The sequence below is a fragment of the Phoxinus phoxinus genome (assembly GCF_949152265.1).
Source record: "Phoxinus phoxinus genome assembly, chromosome: 16".
Taxonomy (NCBI): domain Eukaryota; kingdom Metazoa; phylum Chordata; class Actinopteri; order Cypriniformes; family Leuciscidae; genus Phoxinus; species Phoxinus phoxinus.
In genome coordinates, this window is record NC_136891.1 from 24,694,011 (window position 1) to 24,714,240 (window position 20,230).

A 20,230-nucleotide genomic window follows, 5' to 3' on the forward strand; every position below is an offset into this window, starting at 1 on the left:
TGTACATCAGGGTACACCCTGCTAAGAGAGTCACATGTGCGATAGCTTTATCCGTGTTATTCTTCGTGGTGTTGTCTGAGATGTCATTATGTGGGAGAAGAAACTCTTCCTTAAAGGATTTGTTTGTGCAAACATTCTTTCATCATTTACTTTATTTATTATGTGGAACACAGAATGCTCTGATTTTTAAGCTTGAATCTCTGTTGCATAGAAAATAATGACTAGTGCAATTGTTTTGGGCGGAAATAAAGTCAGTGTGGTTGGGAAAAACAGGATTAATTGATAAGTGTTTTTATTTTTGGCTGTACTATACTTGTTAAAATTTTCCTTTCCTTTTTCTGTCTTTTGGCAGAGGGGGGAATCAGAATAAAGAGTCTCAGAGAGTGTGAGCGAGTGAAAGAGACAGATAGAGAGAGAGATTGATGGCTATGTCTTGTGAATTCTGCACAGACAAACAGGATTGGAGTTTTAAGGACGTGTACAGGGTCAGGAATTGAGCAGACGAGCTGAAGCTACACTGAAACATGGCTGCCGCAGGCTGGGGGAGTTCATGGATGCGAAGAAGCTTCACGCTCATTTCAATATCACTCTATCAAGGGATGTGATGTGAGACGGTGAACTCTCAACAAGGTTCATAGCATAGGTTATGGTTTAAATGAGTTTAAAAAATAGGCTACCCGTTAAAAATGGCCGATTTGCACAACTGGTCATTGAAAATGCATTAGTATACACTCTTATTAGTATATATCTCTAGTTACTTTGCCTACTCTATTTGTTCAAAAGGTTTTATTTATTTATTTGTTGTACTTGTTGAGTCACAGTTAGTACCTGCAGGTGCTGCAGCTTGTGTGTCTGACAGAATGTTTTTCAAACTGATGAACAAGGACAAGATATGCAAATAAAACTGTAGAACAATCCTAAAAGTTTCCCGCAAAATACCCAAGGCTGCATCTTTACGAACTCCCTATTCCCTGTGGAACATAATTCAGAAGACGCACTCCCACAAAAGCATACATTCAGCGATATGTGTATTCACACAGGCATACACGTACAACTATACACACACTCTAAAAGCGCATTCATTCGTCTCCTGATGATAAAAGAGTCATAAAGGTCTGACTGTTATGTGCTTATGTTTTTTTCTGGTCAGACTTCAATTCCCCAGCAACATATATTCTCATCTCCCCTTTTTGACTTTTTCCGACAAACCGCAGAACTTTTTACTGGTATCTCTCTGGTAACTCGGCAGACTGACCTTGACACTTGTAAAGTGTCTCTTCGCAGCCCCTTGACTGCTTGAACACTCTAATGAGTCATGTGTATCCTGTCAGGACCGAATGACCTCAGCTCAGCCTCAGGTTAGACCTGCACCACGCTGACACGATGGCAGGACAGGAGCACCCGCTTACATTACTGCTGCACTGCCCCCCGGTGAATTGGTTCTCAGACTGTAACTTTAAACAGACTTCCAAACTTCCAAAATGATGGTATATTCAGAGGGAAATAATCTAGAGCCAGATTCTGTTGTTCTGAAATATAGGATATATAAGGCATCTTACTTATCCATGTAAGTCCCCCTGTGGTGAAAATACAGCTTTTAATGTTGCTCATACGTCTATGTGGTGTTTTCAATTTGCTTTAAGACAAACCATGTGCAAAATCACTATTGCTGAGTATTTTCTCCTTAAAACTGCAGTGAACCAAAGACAGTCTCAAAAACTCGAAATTTGAAATCGCTGGTGTTTCTGACGCCACAAACTACGTGTGATCGTCAACGAGTGGATCTCTGAGCTGGTGTGAGTGAGTGGAGGCGGGGCTAATTAGCTTATAGAACTGCATATACTAAATGAGGCAAGGGTGTAGTGTTACATTAAAGCTTTTTCCACAGGAAAAAAAACGCCATAAAAATGTAATTTTGGTGATCAAAGATGAGTTTTAAGGGATAAAATGATTGACTGCAGGGGGACTTAAAATGTTAACTTAAAGCTTCTGTCATCATAATAATAATTTATTATAGTGTAGAAAACAATTTGCCTTTTTTTTTGTAGCTTATTTATCTGCAATCCAAGAATATTTTTTTATATATTAATCAGCTAACATATGTTTGACATCAGTTTTACTGTACATTGTCCTGTAGTTTAAGTTCAGCTCTCTGTATCTCTTGCCGGTTCCTTTAGTTTAGCCTCAGCCTCAGTCGTGAGCCCACGGACTGTTGGCTAAATGTCTGATGCATAAGGCACACAAAATTGGTAACACTTCAAAAGTTTCAAAGTTGACATCTGATTGGTTGAATTCTCCAGGATTTCCAGGAGATGTGTGCATCACGTTCTTAACGGTCTACCTGGAAACAAAGCCGCCATGAAACCAAACACCCTCATGGAAGAAGAAAGCCGTCGTGTTTACAACTGTGACTATTCTTATCAGTTTCGTATCAGATCAACTAAACGCTGGATTTTCAAAAGTATGTGAAGTTTGCGGCATAGTCTCTTTAAAATACAACCAAGGTCTTTAAATGCCTATTAGGTCTGTTATTGTAGAGACATCAATCTTACATTTTCACACCCCTAAACATGATGCTGAATACAACAAACTGTGATTGGTTGCTTCACAATGAAATCTGCGATTGAGTCCAGACCTTCTGCTGTGAGTCTGATGCGAGACTATAGAGAGTTGCACAATTATATTACTGTAGATAATAATAATAAAAAAAGATGGTCGTATGTTGCACAATTCAGCATTCCAAATAATCCCACATTTTAAATAATTACATTAAATGTTTGTTTACTTTTTTGTGAAACAACTTTCCTTTTGTTTACACTCTTTGCAATCCAATCAATTCCAATAAAATCAACCCCTGCCCAAATCCTGTTTCATTTTGACCATCTCATCGACATAAAATGGGTTGTAAACAGTATTCATGTTGACTTTTGTAATCAATTTTTTCGAAACTTGCTTTGCTATTGATTTTGTTGAAACTATAAATTATCCCTGACTTATTTTGTCTGATGCATGACAAAAAAAAAAAAAAACTACCCAGACTTAACTGAGAAGTGCAATTTAAAGTTGGTCCATTACTCCGGTAAAGATTGCTGTCAGTCATGTTCTAGATTTAGTAAATCTACAATTAGAGAAATGCAGAGAGATAATACATACGTTTCTCAGAGCAGAATTGATCCTCATGTTCTGTTGACAGGCCTGTCTGACAACATGCTATTAAAGAGATTTAGCTTTTGCAAAGACAAAACGTGATATTACCCAAACAACACACTGCAGGTGTTCCTCAACCCACAGCATTCAGCTGTGTTCTGGAGTGAGGTTTTTTTAATATAAAAAAATACTGATTTCTTGAATGTGTTTGTGCAAATCATTGCCTAGTGATGTAGAACCCTGTTGTGCTTTTACCTGCGGTAGTTGAGCACTTGTGCTAGAACAAAAAGGAAAGAAACGAAAAGGAATAAAAACAGATGCCACTGACATTTTTAAAGAAGATTGTGAAAGTTTTGCCCTTTCCAATAGTAATCATGAAAGCATTCAGGCAGGACTAGAAGACTTTGACTGTGCAGGGCCAGAATGATGCTAATAATTTCGTTTTATACAGTATGTGAATGCTCCAAATGAACGTTAATGTGAACAGAACCCCATTTAATGTGAACTGAATCCAGTTTCAATAGTAGCTGAGACTCAGTTGTGATCAGGTTAGAAGATTTTGCTTGGGTATATATTGCTGAACAGGAACATTAGAACTAATCTGCATAATTTGTACCAAGTTTGCCAGGCTCATGTAAATAAATTAGTTTCGAAGCAGTTTAGGCTGTTTAAAATTAAAAAAACACATTTTCTACAAATTAGTTTAACAGTGCCCTAATGTTAATATACTGTGGAAGCAAGGCTTCATTTATGCTAGTTATAGTAGGCATTACAAATCAAATGTGAAAGATGAAGATAGAATTGTTACACTCTCTGTTCCTTTCACTGCGTGCGTAAAACATGCACGGCAGCATTTTCCATCTGATAAATTGGCCTTTTTCTCAGATATGGCAGACAATTGAATGAAGGGGCTGGTTGTGTTGAGGCACATCTAATCTTCCAGCTATACAGTATGTGCTGCGTCTCCCTCAGGTCTTGTTGGCTGTTATTAAAATGTGCTTTTCCATCAAGACAGGACCCAAATGTACTTACAGTCTCAGTTCGTTCCATTCTCACTCAAATAGCCGTAGCAAAGCAGCAGACTATTTCTCCTCACTGCTCATCGGCAATCATCTTTCCTCCAAATGTGCATTTGAAGCCTGGATAGAGAGGGGAAGAAGTGGGAAGGAATATGCTAGATTTATTGCTTTGCTGTGATGGCATTATTGCCACTCGGCACTCACTGTGTTTAGGTGATGTTATTCTTTTGCTGTGATAAAGTAGCTTTTTATTTTTCTGTGGTTCAGTGTTTCATATAGTAAATGATGAGTTCTGGGGGAGAGAGGCGTACCGGTGGGAGGGTGTTTAGTGCTGAGTTATAGGCCCTGTAACTCAACTATGGAGCCATTTTGTTTAGAGAAAGTGATACATGATCTTGGGTGCAGAGTGTCCAGTTTTTATACAATAACAGACGAGAGCTGCTACCAGCTAAAGCATTCTGCTATTTATTCATTTTTTTGTCAAGAGAGACAAGTGTTTTTTTATGTATCAGCCTCAGATGGCATGTCCATGGATTTATATGCATATATTTGTATGAATTTAATGCATGTCTTTTGACTATTGCATGTATTGCATATTGAAAAATGCCAATTAATGTTAATATCTAAAAAAAAATACTCTTGAAAAAGACATATTACACTCTTTATTTATATTAATGTATTTAAAACAACAACAACAACAACATTACAAATGCATATGCACGTAGTTATATACATTTGTATCTTTTCAAGTCGTGTGGTCTGACCAGCATGTCAAATTTGATTATGTATAAAAAATGTTAATTAATTATATTTATTTACAATGGTTTTTAACTTGGGAAATATGTTTAAAAAATTTTTTTTTTAAAATTGTTAATACAATTATGTAAAATAAAAAATAATAAAATTGTCTAGAATTTACTTAAGGTGTTATGGCAATAGTTATGGAAAATTGTTTTCCCTGATCTTTATCTAGGGCACTCTTAGATGTCATAAACTCTGATACAGAATATTGTTTTGTTTTTTATCTGTTCACAAAGTTTACAAGGTACCAAATTGCTAACCAATTTAACTATTCTGAAATATTTAATATTAAGTAGGAAAATGCCAAACCATTTCATTGCTCAATGTCAATTTGCTAATCGAATTTCATCTTAGTTGAAGAAAGTAAGTCAAGAGTTAAAGTAACTATACTCACGTTTCAGAGGAGAGTCGGTTATCTGTAGGAGGAACAGCAGGGTCAGGTAGACTGAAAGACGGAGGTATAAGGGACGACGTCTTGTTGAATGACTGCTTCAATTGAAAGTGACAGCAGGGAGGGCAGGATAGGGGATTTGGAGGGAACAGAAGAACAGGACATTGTGGGAGCAAAAGGGTCATGACTGCCACAGGCGATGCCTCAGGGTTGCCACAGTCATTGACAGTTCACCTGTTGCTTACGTGTCTTAGTCAACTCCATGAACATACATAAAGGAACACGTAAGCCTGTGTGTATATTAATGTGTGATTGCTTTAGCTTTAATGATAATTAGCTATTTAGTCTTGCTGGTATATACATGACCACCCACTGCACTGTTAGCAAACATCTCAACACCACCCACGCTTCTGTGAGAAGCTAATGCAAATACAGTATGTGCTGCACACTTTCCTCTTAATAACAAAATAAACAATGACAAGAGGTGAGAAAACAGTAGTTAGAAAGCATCTGATCATAGCAATGTGGATGTTTGCACAAGCTCTGCAATTCGTCACTCCATTCAAGTCAAGTCATGTCACGTTTATTTTTATAGCCCTTTATAAAATTGCTTTAAAGTAAGCAGCTTTACAGTATTAAACATGAAAAACTGTCAGTGTCTCTTCCAGTTAGAATTACAACTTGAGTTTCTACTATAAAGCAGCTCTCCAGTGTGTTCATGGACTGGGCTGCATTTCTCAGAAGCATCGTGAGCTAAGGTGAACTTAGAGATCATTGGTGCCAATGGTTCTACAATCTACTTTGGCTTAATAAGGCTATGTTTAAGGCTATGCACCAAGTCCGCGCGCCTGCGTACAACCTTCCTTCTACTTCTCTCCCTATAGTAGACTTTTGCGTTTTTACCCTTTAGACGGGAACTCAAGGGTAAGCTCAAGGGTGGAGCGTTTTTAAGATTCCCACTCTGGAGGGTGGTTTCACTTTTTTGCGTTTTTAAGCCCCAAAAACGCCGTCGCCGTGTAAACGAAAGGCACATCTGATAAAATATTTTTTACGTTTTCACCCGCGAGCGTTCTCGTGTAAACAGGGCCTTAGAAATGCAGCCCTGAACAGAAGAAATTAACTGGAGAATATTTCATGGCCACGGATCAATGGTAGTTCGAAAGTCTTTAACAGCCGGAGCAAATTTTTCTTTTGGCAAGCTGTTTCAAACTTTAGAAACAAACTCCAAAATAACTTCATTATAGCCTGATTTTGTTTGAAGTGACGTCACACCAGTTCGACCTTCGATTTTGCTTGAATTATATCGGGGCCGTTTTAGTGAAAGCAGGTTTTTAATTCCTGAAGGATGAATCTCTCTCTCTCTCTCTCTCTCTCTCTCTCTCTCTCTCTCTCTCTCTCTCTCTCTCTCTCTCTCTCTCTCTCTCTCTCTCTCTCTCTCTTCTCTCTCTCTCTCTCTCTCTCTCTCTCTCTCTCTCTCTCTCTCTCTCTCTCTCTCTCTCTCTCTCTCTCTCTCTCTCTCTCTCTCTCTCTCTCTCTCAGAACGCAAACTTGATTGCAAACATAAGTTACATAAAATACTCAGTGGGAATTTGCCTCCCTACTCTCTGCTGAACACTGAACTGTGAATGTGTGTGAGGGATGGGGGCTTTGAAATGATGGATATAAAGCTCAGTTTCCAGCACAGCTTGCAAATTGTTGTTTAATTTCTTCAGGCTCGCAGCAACATTTCATTCAAACCCTCAGCTTCAGGTTTAATGTGCTTTATTGGCATGACAAATTATTTGTATAATTCGTATCGCTAAAAGGTTTGAAGTTTAATTGCATAGAAGGAAAACTTAAATAATGTACATACTGTAGATAGAGTGAAGTGATTTCACAAAATTACTAGGGAATAAAAGAAAAAAAAATGATACATTTTCTCTTTCTCTTCCATCTATCTTGTACCGAGGCCAGATTTTTGCTGTTAGTTGTATGTTAGAGATGCACGATGAAACAGTGTATCGTCCAGGACTGATGACAGTTTTCAGTGGATGTGATCCGACAGTCTGGGGTTTATGGGACCTCTCTGTCTCTCCTGTCTGTTCTTCTGAATTGATTTGTGTGGATTCTCTCCACAGGGGTCAGGAACACTGCAGAGAAACTTTTGACTGTAGAAAATGATGAATGAATCCTAGATCTGCCACATAATCACACACACACGCACACGCACACACACACACACACGCACACGCAGACACACACACACAAACACACACACACACACACACACACACACACACACACACACACACACACACACACACACACACACACACACACACACACACACACACACACACACAATCACATACAGTTTTATGGAGAATTTCCATAGACATAATGGTTTTTATACTGTACAAACTGTATATTCTCTCCCCTTACACTAACCCTAAAGGCCATTGCACACTGAGTCCGAAATTTTCGTATGCGTTTTTTCGTATTCGTGATTCGGTGGCTCTGAATTGTCAAAGCTCCATTCAAACACCATTCAAACTGCTTGTTACGGGTGCGAAAAACGCAGAAAATCTAACCCGCTTCGATTTTTTTGTGACGGACGAAAGTTGCGGAGGCAGTGTGCAAGCGTGATTGACATAACGTGAGGTCGTATTAATTTTTTAACGTGCGAAAATTTCGGATGCGAATTTCGGACTCAGTGTGCAATGGCCTCAACCCTAAACCTTCCCATCACACAAAACTTTCTGCATTTTTACTTTTCAAAAAACATAATTCTGTATGATTTATAAGCTGTTTTCATCATAGGGACCAAAAAAATGTCCCCACAAGGATTTAGGATATTGCCATTTTCTAGGACCATGTTGTTGTTTTTTTACTCAGATTCATTATAATACCATGGCTTTCTTTGAAGTAGTTTTAAGTACAGTGTAAATACCATTGTAAATTAATATGTAACCATTTTGTACCAAGGAATTGAAATGATTGCATCATGGTACTGTTACAGTACATTTTTTATACTGGTAAATTTTTATTAAAACATTCTGTGCCATTTTCGAACCTCTTAATTTAGTTTTAAAAGACTAATATATATATTATATATGTCTGGTGACAGTTTTTAGATAGCAGGCCCTCACTTACTGTATATAGTGCAAACAAGCACACGCATTCACACTTAACATCTAAACTAGGTCTGAATACAGTGCGTCCCGTGGAGAATTGGCCCCATTTTGTCCATTCTACAGAAGGCTGATAAGATGCTCTCACATCCTCACTGATGGATATCTCACACACTTTGATGTTTTCTTACCCATCAATAAGATTAGCAAAAGCTTTTTTATATCTCCCCGCCTTCTCTCTTAAGAGGAGAGTGAATGAACATAAGGTCATTAAAGAAGATCGATAGATGAAGCTGTAGTCAGTTTTATGTTGGGGAAGTCAGGTTCATGGCATGTGTGTTGAGAGAACAGTAAATGAACCAATGCGTTATACTTAAAGTGTCTGCTTTAGTGCTTTTGTCAGCAGTGACCTACATCAACACAAAATTTCAGACGCGTGTACATGCACGTGTGTGTATTCGCGCGCACGGCTTCTTGTGTTGTCTCTCGACTGCATCTCACTTGAGGGGGATTTAAGATCTATCAGATTTAAATTCGACCAAGGCTTGAAAAACTGTACTATTCTTTGAAGTCTAACGAACTCAACGTTTTTAAGCAACTTCAAACGACAACACGACTATCGCTTCTGGTCTCAGAAGGAACATTAATTAATTTCCATTTTCATCTGGAAGGATAAATAAATAACACAAAAAGAGGTTTACAACACCAAACAGATTGAATCCTGCTAGCGCCATAGCATGCAGCCCAATATGATTAAACATAAGTTTGTGTGTTTGTGTTTGCATTTTCTTTAGACTTAACTGACCATGGTTATATTACTCAGTACTAATGATACTGTGGAAAAATTGGTATAGTTACAATCTTTTTTTTTTTTTTTTTAGAGCCAGTACTGTTTGTATAGTTTTATACTGATCTATGTTTGATACAGAGGGAAATAAATAGGGAAGGAAATAGAGAGATAAAAGATAAAAGAAGTCTTGAGAAACAGAAAGCTTGGAGAAAATACAAGGTAGATGCAGAGAGAGAGAGAAAGAGAGAGAGTTTAAAGTCGACAGCAGCCGCCTTAATTCAATAAAGACGGGAGCTGTGTTGTAAGAAAATGAAAAGTCTTGTAGGGAGTCATTAGGCGATGTGTGGTTGCTGGCATTGACACAATGCCACGCGGAGATGCCAGCCCAGTAGTAATAAAATGAGTGTGTGTGTGTGTGTGTGTGTGTGTGAGAGAGAGAAAGTGCATAGAAGTGGGCGAGGTAAGCAGCCCTCATGTTCTTTCTATCTTTTTCTGAGATTAAACCATTTTTTTCTTTGTGTAATTTCAGATGTTTTACAGTGCAGTATAGTTCAAGGTTATACAAAAACAGAATATATTCGCTTTTTTTTTTTTATTCGCTTATTTATGCGTTTTTCAAATTATTCCTATAAAACATCTCTCATGAATTAGCAGGTTATATAAATAATATTACGTGTTGATAAGTTGATTTAAATCATAAAACTTTGATTTTGGCGACAAGGTCTCTCCAATAAAGTTAGCTATTTATTTCCGTCTATACTATACTATATATCGTTTTTTTCTGATTGGTAATTCACCTAATTGTGCCTGCGGTTTATTGGCTAGTTTCTGATTTGCTAGTTAATTAGTTTATTAATTTCCTATGGATCATTAGTTCATTGTCTTTAAATGTTACTGTTCAAATGGAAAATGGTGCCGGGAAAATTGTGACACCTTTTAATCAGTGTTTCTGTTTAGCTTGTGTCTATGATTTTAAATTCTAAATATTTAATAATATTTGTATTTATTGTTCTTTATTTTTTCATGAACTTCAAATAATAATAATAAATAATAAAAAACTAAATGAACATACATCAGCAAACAAAAATATTATTATTACAAGCATACATTTTAATAATATGTATTCAATTAATAATATCTTCTATTGATAATCCGGTTTCATACTAACATTGATAATTTGTATGTAAATTTGTAAATTAAAATGAAATAGGTCTCACATCTTTATTATCAGCTAACAATTATGTCAGCGTTATCAATGTTATATTATAATTTAGCAGTTAAAGCGTTACTTTAAAATATTTTAATTTGTGGGGCCTCTGGTTTTTTGGGATTACAGTTGCAACTGCATAAAGCAGTTCAATCTCCTGTGCCCTCCTTCAATTAGACCTACAGTAATGTCAACAGCTCACTGTAGCTTGCTGCCAGAGTTCCCTCATTTTAAAGGGCCATGGGAGTGGGTGAGATCCAGACTTCTCTCCAAGAAACAGCGAGCTGTCCTCAGGCTGAATGAGGACTTTGGAGCCCTGCAGGGTAGAGAGCTGGAGCTCATTTCAAGACATCTCTACTTGGACAGTATAGTTTGCTGCCTTCTGACACAGATATATCCACCCACACACTCAGCCGGTCAGTTCTTTACCGCCAAAGTTCAGTCCCTGAGGTTGGCAGTAATAATAAGCGGCATTGCAGGTGCAGCGTTCTGAACTGGGGGGAAATAAATGAGTGTTTATCCTTCCCATCCTTGCCGCTGAGGGACAGCTGAAAGTTATCATCTTTCCGGAGCTCTCCACAAACTGTCAGAGTTGGATTCAGAGCATGGGTTAAAGCACTAGTTCAGCTAAAAATAAAAATTCCATCTCCATTTGCTCCCCCTCATGTCGTTCCAATCCCATATGACATTGTTTATTTTGTGGAACACAAGATGGTTTCAACTTTTGTTGTCCGTTTAATTAAAGTCAGTGGAGTCTAAAACAACTTTCGTTGAACAAAAAAAGAATGAGTGTGTTTCTTCCATCATGTGTGTGACGACCTTCGAAGAGTTGTTAATTTATCAGCTGTCATGAATGCTCCTCTTCATCAGCTGCCTAATGTATGTTTTATGCATGTGAAGAACATAGACTACTATTAATTATGGCTCATCTCTTACTTCAGCATAATGCCACATTGTGTCAGTGTTATTGATATATGTTGCACTAGAAGCCCAGAGCAATTTCTCTCAGCACTCCTATAGATGAATGATTGTTCAGTTGCTTGGACAGCCCGCAATACACCACAGATTGGCAGTGAAATCCATTGGATGGGTGCGGAGCATCTCATACATATTTGGTACTCTATACACACAGTTTAGTAGCATGTAAAAACATACCTGAGGCATAATCTGGAGTTAAACTTCAGTGCTCAAACCTTTCCTTGTGACGAGGAATGCACCTATTGACTCTTTTAAAGTTCTACACATGGGGTTCTCTAAAGCTTTTTAAGTTTCTCAAAGAACTTGTTTTGCTCTTTCTGAAGGAGTTTCTCCAGAGGTTTCCACCAGTGTGGCAATCTGAGGAACTCATATAAGAATCGTTTTTACCATAATTTTCTGGTCACAAAATTCTTGTTTATTGCTTTCTATTCTGAATCCCGACCTGAAATGCCCACCCTTCCTCTCAAAATAAGTATAACTTGTCCTACACCGCTCTGAATGGGGTTCAAACCAGCGTCATCCAGCATGAGGCTTTGTCTGCATGAGCACGTTACACTCGCCCCTCTAAACCTCATTGCTATCACATCAAGGCACCAATTTATTTAGTTTTACTCTCACTGCTCCAAGCGGGATTGGACTCTGCATCAACCGGCATTGGAGGCGGGTGCGCTAACAAGGATGCTAAATGCTTCTGCCTCTAGCATCGGTTTCTAGTGCGCCTTTTGAGGCCATGGAGGTGAGCTTTAGCTGCACAGGCCTTATTAGATGGCCTCCATTACATCTCACCCCCCATTACCTCTCTTAAATCAGCATCGACCGGCATTGGAAGCAGGTACACTAACAAGGACACTGAAGACCGCAGTCTCTAGTGTCAGTCAGTCAGTCAGTTTAGCTTCCCCAAAGCTGGTGCATTCCGTTTGCATAATAGTTTAATTCTTGACGCAACCGTTGAGCTGCAACAATGGAGAACTTAAAGAAACAAGGTCAACATAAGATACTACTGATACCACAACAATACAAGAGCTAAGTGAGGCAGAATGAGTGAGTGAGAGAAATGTCAAGATGGTAAAGGGAGAAAGACATACACAAAAGGGGCGTATATGGGGGTCAGCGGGTTGACTGAACGATGGTGTTGCTGTGAGTAAGGTCTCCCAGTCCTTCTTGATTGTTTTTTATTATTGAACATGTTCTCCTTTCACCCTTCCTTCTTATATATGCTATCAATTAAGCCTAAGCAAGTTTATGTGTGTCCTGGCATGTGTCTGTTTGCCTTTGTCTTCTGATCAAACTGCAGGCTCAGACCTAATTGGGTTTGTTTGTCTTTGCTTCACTGAGTGTGAGCCAGTTAATTGGTCTACATCCTTTGAGGCTCATCGATTGGTCAGTCCAGTTATCCAGTTATAGGCTTTGTGATGAAGGTGTGGGAGGAACCACTTGATATTTCGATGCCGGGATTGGCCGATAGGCGTCCACTTTGATGTGAGAGCTCAAAAAAGAAAAAAAAGGCTTTCATCCCTCCTATCGCCTAACACCAGACCTGGACACAGCACTTTTACTTTGAAACCAACCTTTCACCATCATGCCCCGGGTCTGACATACCTGCAATTACGGCCACACACATGCAGCAGTCTTGACCTTCATTCTGAGCTGCAAATATGGCGGCAAATGCGGGGCATCTGGGGGTTCAGAGTTCCGGGTTGATTTTAAACCTCCAGGCTCATGCAGACAAACTCCAGCTGGAACTCAGCAACTAGACTGAGATTAAAGATCTAACTGCTCGAACAGAACACAGTATAAGAAATATGAGGATGTGGGCTGGGTTAAATACAGGCTATTAGAATATCGCTTGGTATTTTTGTCAGCTGCGAGGTCCAGATTGTGCTGATCGTCGGAAAAGTAATGGCATTTTGAGATGATAGTGGATGGAGGGAGGAGGAGAGATGTGCTGCAGATATGCAGAATTCATCAAATGACTGTGTGCTTCATCTATCTCCCTCTCTTTTTTTTCTTTCTTCAGGGCAGGACCGCAGTGAAGCAGCTCTGATAAAGCGTTTTAAGGGGGATGGTGTTCGCTACAAGGCCAAACTCATCGGGATAGATGAGGTCACCGCCGCAAGAGGAGACAAACTCTGCCAGGACTCGATGATGAAACTCAAGGTGTGTTTGTGTTGGTTCCTTTCTATTTTTATTTATGTATGCCGTTGGTGTTTATGTATATTGGTCAATGACATGATTTAATTTTGTCTACTAATTTATTCAAAAATACATTAAAAATGTATTTGAATTCATACATACAAGGACATGAATACACATCTTCTAATCTCGTTACTGTTATTATTTAGTTCAAATAGAATATTCAATTCTATTTGATATAAATATATAAATTTCAGTGCTTATTCATACTTTTGTCTTCTCAAATCAAAGTCATGTGGTGTGACCAACATAAAACAGGAAATGTAAGAGCCTCATAACTGTGTGTCAATTAGTATCTCAAAATATCAGATGATTTGAGGTTTTTATGACAATGTAAGGTTAGTTCAGATTATAAAACGTCATGTGATGCGACTATAAACGTTCATAAGATGTCACAAAACATCTCTTTTGTAAATGTCTTTAATTGGAAAGAAAGTATTCATATACAAATCTTTCAGGTAGTATTTATAATGACATTGGTTAAAAACTAATAATAAAATACCTTTGGCAGTCCTTGTGTAAATAGCTATATAAAGGTGTAACTTCAATAGTTTAATACATAAATAAACCACATCCATCAGATTGAGTAATAAGCCGTGTGAACAGCAGAGGTCACACTACTGTGTATAAATGTCTCTAGTTTTTGCTCTAAGCCTTGTGAAGCATTGTATTGCATGCACAGCGTTACCACTTAGCAAACTGAGCAATAATCACCAACTTGAAATGCCCACCGTTCCTCTCAAAAGATGTATAACTGGTCCAACGTTACACCGACCCCTCTAAACATCATTGCTATCACATCACGGCACAAATTTATTTAGTTTTACTCTCACTGCTCCAAGCGGGATTGGACTCTGCATCGACCGGCATTGGAGGCGGGAGCGGGGACGCCTCTAGCGTCAGTTTCTAGAGCGGCGCTTGAGGCCATGAAGTTTAGCTGCACAGGTTCAGCAGCAGAGGTCACACTACTGTGTCTAAATGGGATGCTCTGTTTGTGTACAGATGAACACTTTCCAGTAATCAGTGTATTTTTATTGTACATTCACCATAAATCGCACCCTTTTCACCAGTGTTTAGATTGGTTTCTCAGTGTGTTTGAGAGAGAGGGTAATTTCGCCATCCGATTTGCATGTCGGTCTGATTGGAATGTCCAGACTGTTATTGATCAGAGCTGTTTACCTCTCACTCATCCAGACACATAATCTATACTCATATTCCCACAGTCCTCCACTCCTTAGCAAACAAACGAGTCCCATGGTGTCATTTCTTAATCTCTTATTCCTCTCTCACACTCTTTATGTCTCTCTGGTAAGGAGAGTTTCAACAACAGTTTGACCTGAGTTATTTCATATAATCCCCATCCTCCCTTGATAATCAGCTATAAAAACATCACATCCAGCCTCTGTCCAGCTTTTCCTACAGACGACGCTCTGCTCTGGACTTTCCCTGGACTGCAAACAGACCTCTTATGTTTCACATCTGCATCTCTTCTTGACTCCAGCAGCACTTATATGCACACACTCCCACTTCTGAGTTTGAAATGTCAGAGCTTGTGCTCTTTCCACCATGCTACTACTGGCATTAGAAAGGCGCATTCATCATCCCGCCAGCACATATGGATAGGCATAATGGTGTGCTGAGATACATCATACGACTGACGGATGCTTCTCCCTGCGCACTCAGAAGGAAGATCAAGAAATGGGCTCATCTGATTGGCTAGGACATATTACGGTCCTGGAGGAACGCCCACACCCAACCCAAACACAGACCTTGGGTTGGATTGGACATATTATGAAATCTCTTATTCTATATTGGTCTTTTGTAGCAGTTTTACTAAAGGATGCCACTTTTCGTTCCTCCCACCCCTCTTTTTGAAAATGAATTGTGTCCGTTGTGAGTTGTGTGTGGGTGCACAGTACAGATTAATCATGTCAGTGAATTACCAAATAATATTAATTTCTGTTTGGTTCATTGAAAAAGTGCAAAATGTACTAATACATTCAAACCTGTGTTAAAAGGATAGTTCTGTCATCATTTGCTCACCCTCATGTTGTTCCAAACCCGTTAGACTTTGTTTAATATTCAAAACACAAATAAAAATATTTTAAAGAAACCTGAGAAGTTTCTGTCCCTCCTTTAAAAATCCAGGTAACCTAAACTTATAAAGTCCAAAAAGGTCATAAATGTGTCATAAAATCCATATATCGAGTGGTTTAATCCAAATCTTATGAAAATATATGATTGCTTTGCATGATGAACTGAAATAAATATGATTTATTTGCTTTACATTATGAAATGATTGGGTGAACAATCCCTTTTATACAACCCCTTTAACCAACTAAGAAGTCACCTTATTTTATTTGTATTATATAAGGTCATTTCAGGGATCCTTTTTTATCTGTTGCTGTTGACACAATTCTAGATTTGCAATGCCTTGTGTAGGGCCACTGTGGGTCTTTCAGGGTCGGCCCCTCGTAGTCACTGGCCCACATGGCCCCATATTCATCCTTGCTGATTGGTCGATCCACCATCATCAAAGAAGCAGTGATCCCTGGACTTCAAAAGCTGATCTCCACAGTGGGCTTTTACAGGTTAACTGTAAAATTGGACAGTCAGCTTTTCAGTCTGTGGCTGATAGATAATTCAATAGCTTTAAATGTTTGAGAGGCATTCTCTCTTACTGCATTTACCTGTACTGTCAAACAATTCAGGCATTTTATTTTATTCGATTTGAGCCACTTGGTTTTAAATCTGTATGCGTATATGATAATGGGCCACACTCATATCTCATTCTCATTTCAAATCAAAGGTTTTGCTGGCATGTGAGGGATACTAGCAAAAGAGATTAATGATACTCCTCGTGTCTGCATACAGAATGGCAAAGTGTGGTAATAACAGTAGAACACGGTGTTGACCATTTATTTGTGAAAACCATGACTGGACAGTACCAAGTGGATTCATTTATTTGCTGGAAGCGCAGACCAGTTTCGTTCATGGTTTCGATTGGGTAGTGCAGTCCTATTCACACTTTGCACCGATAATGCAGTTTAATTTGCTAATTCGTTGCTCTTTGTTCTCAAAACAATGTTTAATTGAATAAATCAGAATATCAGAATAAAACATTTTGAAAAATAATTGTGACTTTTTATCTCACAATTGCAACTTTATATAACACAATTCTGACGTTATAACACATAATTGCAAGTTTTTTATCTCGCAATTCTGACATCTTTTCTCAGAAATGTGAGATATAAACTCACAATTGCGAGTCCAATTCTAAGGGGAAAAAAGACTGACTTTTTTTTTAACCTCAGAATAGTTTATATCTTATTCTGACTTTATAACACACAATTGCGACTTTATACCATGCAATTCTGACTTTATATCTCCCAATTGCGTTTTATAAAGTCAGAATTGCATGATATAAACATACAATTCTAAGAAAAAGTCAGAATTCCAAGTATATTTCTCGGAATTGCGAGTTAATTCTGTATATCTCATAATTCTTAGTTTAAAACACGCAATTGCGACTTTATATCATGCAATTCTGACTTAATAACACACAATTGCGACTTTATATCACGTAATTCTGAGATGTAAACTTGCAATTGTGAGAAAAAAAGCCAGAATTGTTAGATAAATAGTCACAATTACATTTTTTATTTTTCACTCTGTGGCGGAAACAAGCTTCCATAGTTATGGCATCCATCAGTATAGGGGCTAAAACCCCAAATGTCTTCAATCTCTCTAAACCAGCACATATCAGAACCTCCAAGCCAGAAATTGTTGAAAACGTGGAGAAACTGAATCAATTTCTTTACATAACTGCTAATGCTCCCCAAGGATTGCAGCAAGAAGCGAAAGCTGCCGTTCCCTGCTCTGTTTCTGTTTTATCTTCATTTCGTCTTTTCTCATGTTTCTGTTTTCATCTTCTTGTCTGCAGGGAATCGCAGCCTCTGCGCGGTCTAAAGGAGAACACAAACAGAAAGTTTTTCTCACTGTGTCCTTTGGAGGGATCAAGATCTTCGATGAGAAGTCGGGGGTGAGTCGCGGGAGTGGTTGGGAGTTGGGGACAGTGGGAATTGTGTCCATGATCCTTTGAAGCAAGTGTCTGAGCCATGAATACAAATCCTCAGATGCCTAACCTGGTTTCTGTTTGTTTTATCTACAGAAATGACATTTTGTGTTTTTCATTACTTTGGAGATGTGTTGTAGCTAATATCTAGTTGACATTTGTTTTATTTTCCTCTCATCAATTGACGAATAAGTAACAGGAGAGTCTTATAAAGTAGGCTAGTCGGCATCAGTAAAAACCTCAGTACAATGGGAAAGCTAATTGGAACAACAAACACACGATGAGCCAAGATGTCCGATTCAAAGACAAGCGATTCTTCAGAAGTTGTTATTTTTCATGAGTCAATCAATAGTCTCGAATTAGCTTGTGACTTAGCAATTTGAATTGGACTAAAGACCTGTTCACACCAAGAACGATGACTATAAAAACAAACAATATCATATGTAAGCAGACGCATATCCAAAATGACGTGATCATCAACATTGAACAGCATATAAATCAAAACTGCCTAATGTTACAGAATGAAATGTCGACCCAGGACGAGCTATAGGACTGAAGCTTTGGGGGTGTTGATGGACTCGATCTACTCATCTATGTTTTGATCATTGTTCTGTATCAATACACAAAAACGTGATTTTGCTTTTTTTAATGAAACTTTCCCTCATTCAAGTGTTGATAAAAAAAGAATGCATGAAGCTAGAATAAAACAGCTTAAAAGCAGATGGTCTTTATTTTGATATATTGCATGTTCAGATATTCGTACAACAAAATATTCTGGGGGCCATGAAACTTTTTTTAAAATGATAAAAAATATTGCCGTTGGCTGGCAACTTTTTTCAAAAATGCTGCGAGGAAAAGAGTTAATACTATAAATGGTGTTCTGATATATGTATGTATATAAATTACCCAAATATTATTTATCATTGTTTAATGTAAGACGTACAACTGTAACGGGAATTGACTTTTGTTTGGGAGTTAATAGCCATATTGCTTTTTAAACTGGCTGAAATATTATTTTAAATCAGCAATATTTAAATGGCAAAAATACAGTGGGGATTACGAGTGACAGCATTATTTCTAAAATATTATAATTCTAACCAATATAAACCAGTGTGGAAATAATTGCTCCGCAGCATCGGTCTGTAACCGCAGCATCGGTCTTTTGTTTGCACAAAAGTATAAGTGCCAATTATTTCACAGACATAACTCCGAAAACAAAGCAGAATGTACAGTTATACCCGTGGACATAGTTTATAGTCTATTGCTCATGGCTCTTCAAGAGGCCCTCATTTTCTAGGCCTCAAAAGTTTGGGTCGATGGGAAAAGATGGTTTCTGTGTGCTGTTGCTCAGGCGTGAGTCTGCTGAACGTCGGGCGGGGGGGGGCATCCTTTGGGAGAGGTAAGCCTGTGTTAATGATGCGTTTTAAAGAGAGGAGCGCTCTCTGGGGAAATCAGAGAAGCCTAATTGAACAGACTTCTTAGAATAGAACGACCGTAGCTTTACAAGACCCATCTGCAGGGCCCGACTCCATCTTGATGGAGAGTAAATGGCAATAACAGCCAGAGAATCACACCTGAGCTAGTTATAAACGGAGGGAATAATGCGTATTTATGAAGTATCAGACCAGATCACGTACACCAACTGTAAGTGCTGCTCCAAGGAGAGTTTGAAAGGAGTTCACTCCATAGTTATTGATTTGCCTCTTTCTTTATTGTTGTGAAGTGCTATTAAGCCCTTTTGGTTTGAAACCAGTTTGGATATTAATATTTTTTAAAGATGAAGCAAATCCCAAAGAGTGTTTTTGTCATTGGCTTCATTAGTCCCACATTGATTTACAATGTTTTTATTTACAGCATATCAGAGGTGTAAACAGCATACTTTATCATTTTGATTCTGTTTTAATTATTTGTTTTTTGATTTTATTGTCATGTAAATGTTATTTTTTACACTGTATTAGGTGCTCTTTTTCTGCTTAAACATTTTTTTATACCACAAAATTAAAAAGTCATTTCAGTGTTGCAAGAAACATACATAAGGCACATCATCAATAAAAAAGGCATGCGTAATGCTGCAGTACAAAGTTCAATATCACTGTTGCTATTAGTTAGTGAAACTGCTTTCTACATAAAGTGGGTTGTCCCTTCACGGTGGCCACCATTTGAGATCACATGACCAGCTGTGGCTTTGCAATTTAGTTAGTACTTCCAACATGTGTCAAAATGTTGCTAGAAACATTCATTTATTCTACAGAAGACAGATTACACGTCACTGAAAAGTTGTCTGCAATGCTACATCCACACCTGTAGGTGTCAGTATAAATTTCAATTCACTGTTGTTGTTAGTCACGCGTCTTTGCATTGACTTAACATTGAAATCACTCGCGCCTGACGCGCTATTCGCGTCCGGTGTGAACGCACCATTACAAAAAGGTGCCCTTTCCACTAAAATTGTTATACACCTAAATAAATTAGAAGTTATTTTAATGTTTAACATGACGTCGAAAAGCCAAGAAAAAACT

The 20,230-nt window shown here is 38.2% G+C and overlaps 1 protein-coding gene across 11 annotated transcripts in view; it reads left to right on the forward strand.

The window, feature by feature from the left end:
- dab1a (DAB adaptor protein 1a) overlaps positions 1-20,230 on the forward strand; it is a 410,132-nt gene that overhangs the window by 336,413 nt on the left and 53,489 nt on the right. For all 11 annotated transcript variants that reach the window (XM_079584679.1, XM_079584680.1, XM_079584681.1 and 8 more), the window contains 2 exons: positions 13,461-13,600; positions 17,580-17,678. In XM_079584679.1, the coding sequence (XP_079440805.1) occupies positions 13,461-13,600; positions 17,580-17,678 (239 nt within the window). The remainder of the gene's footprint in view (positions 1-13,460; positions 13,601-17,579; positions 17,679-20,230) is intronic.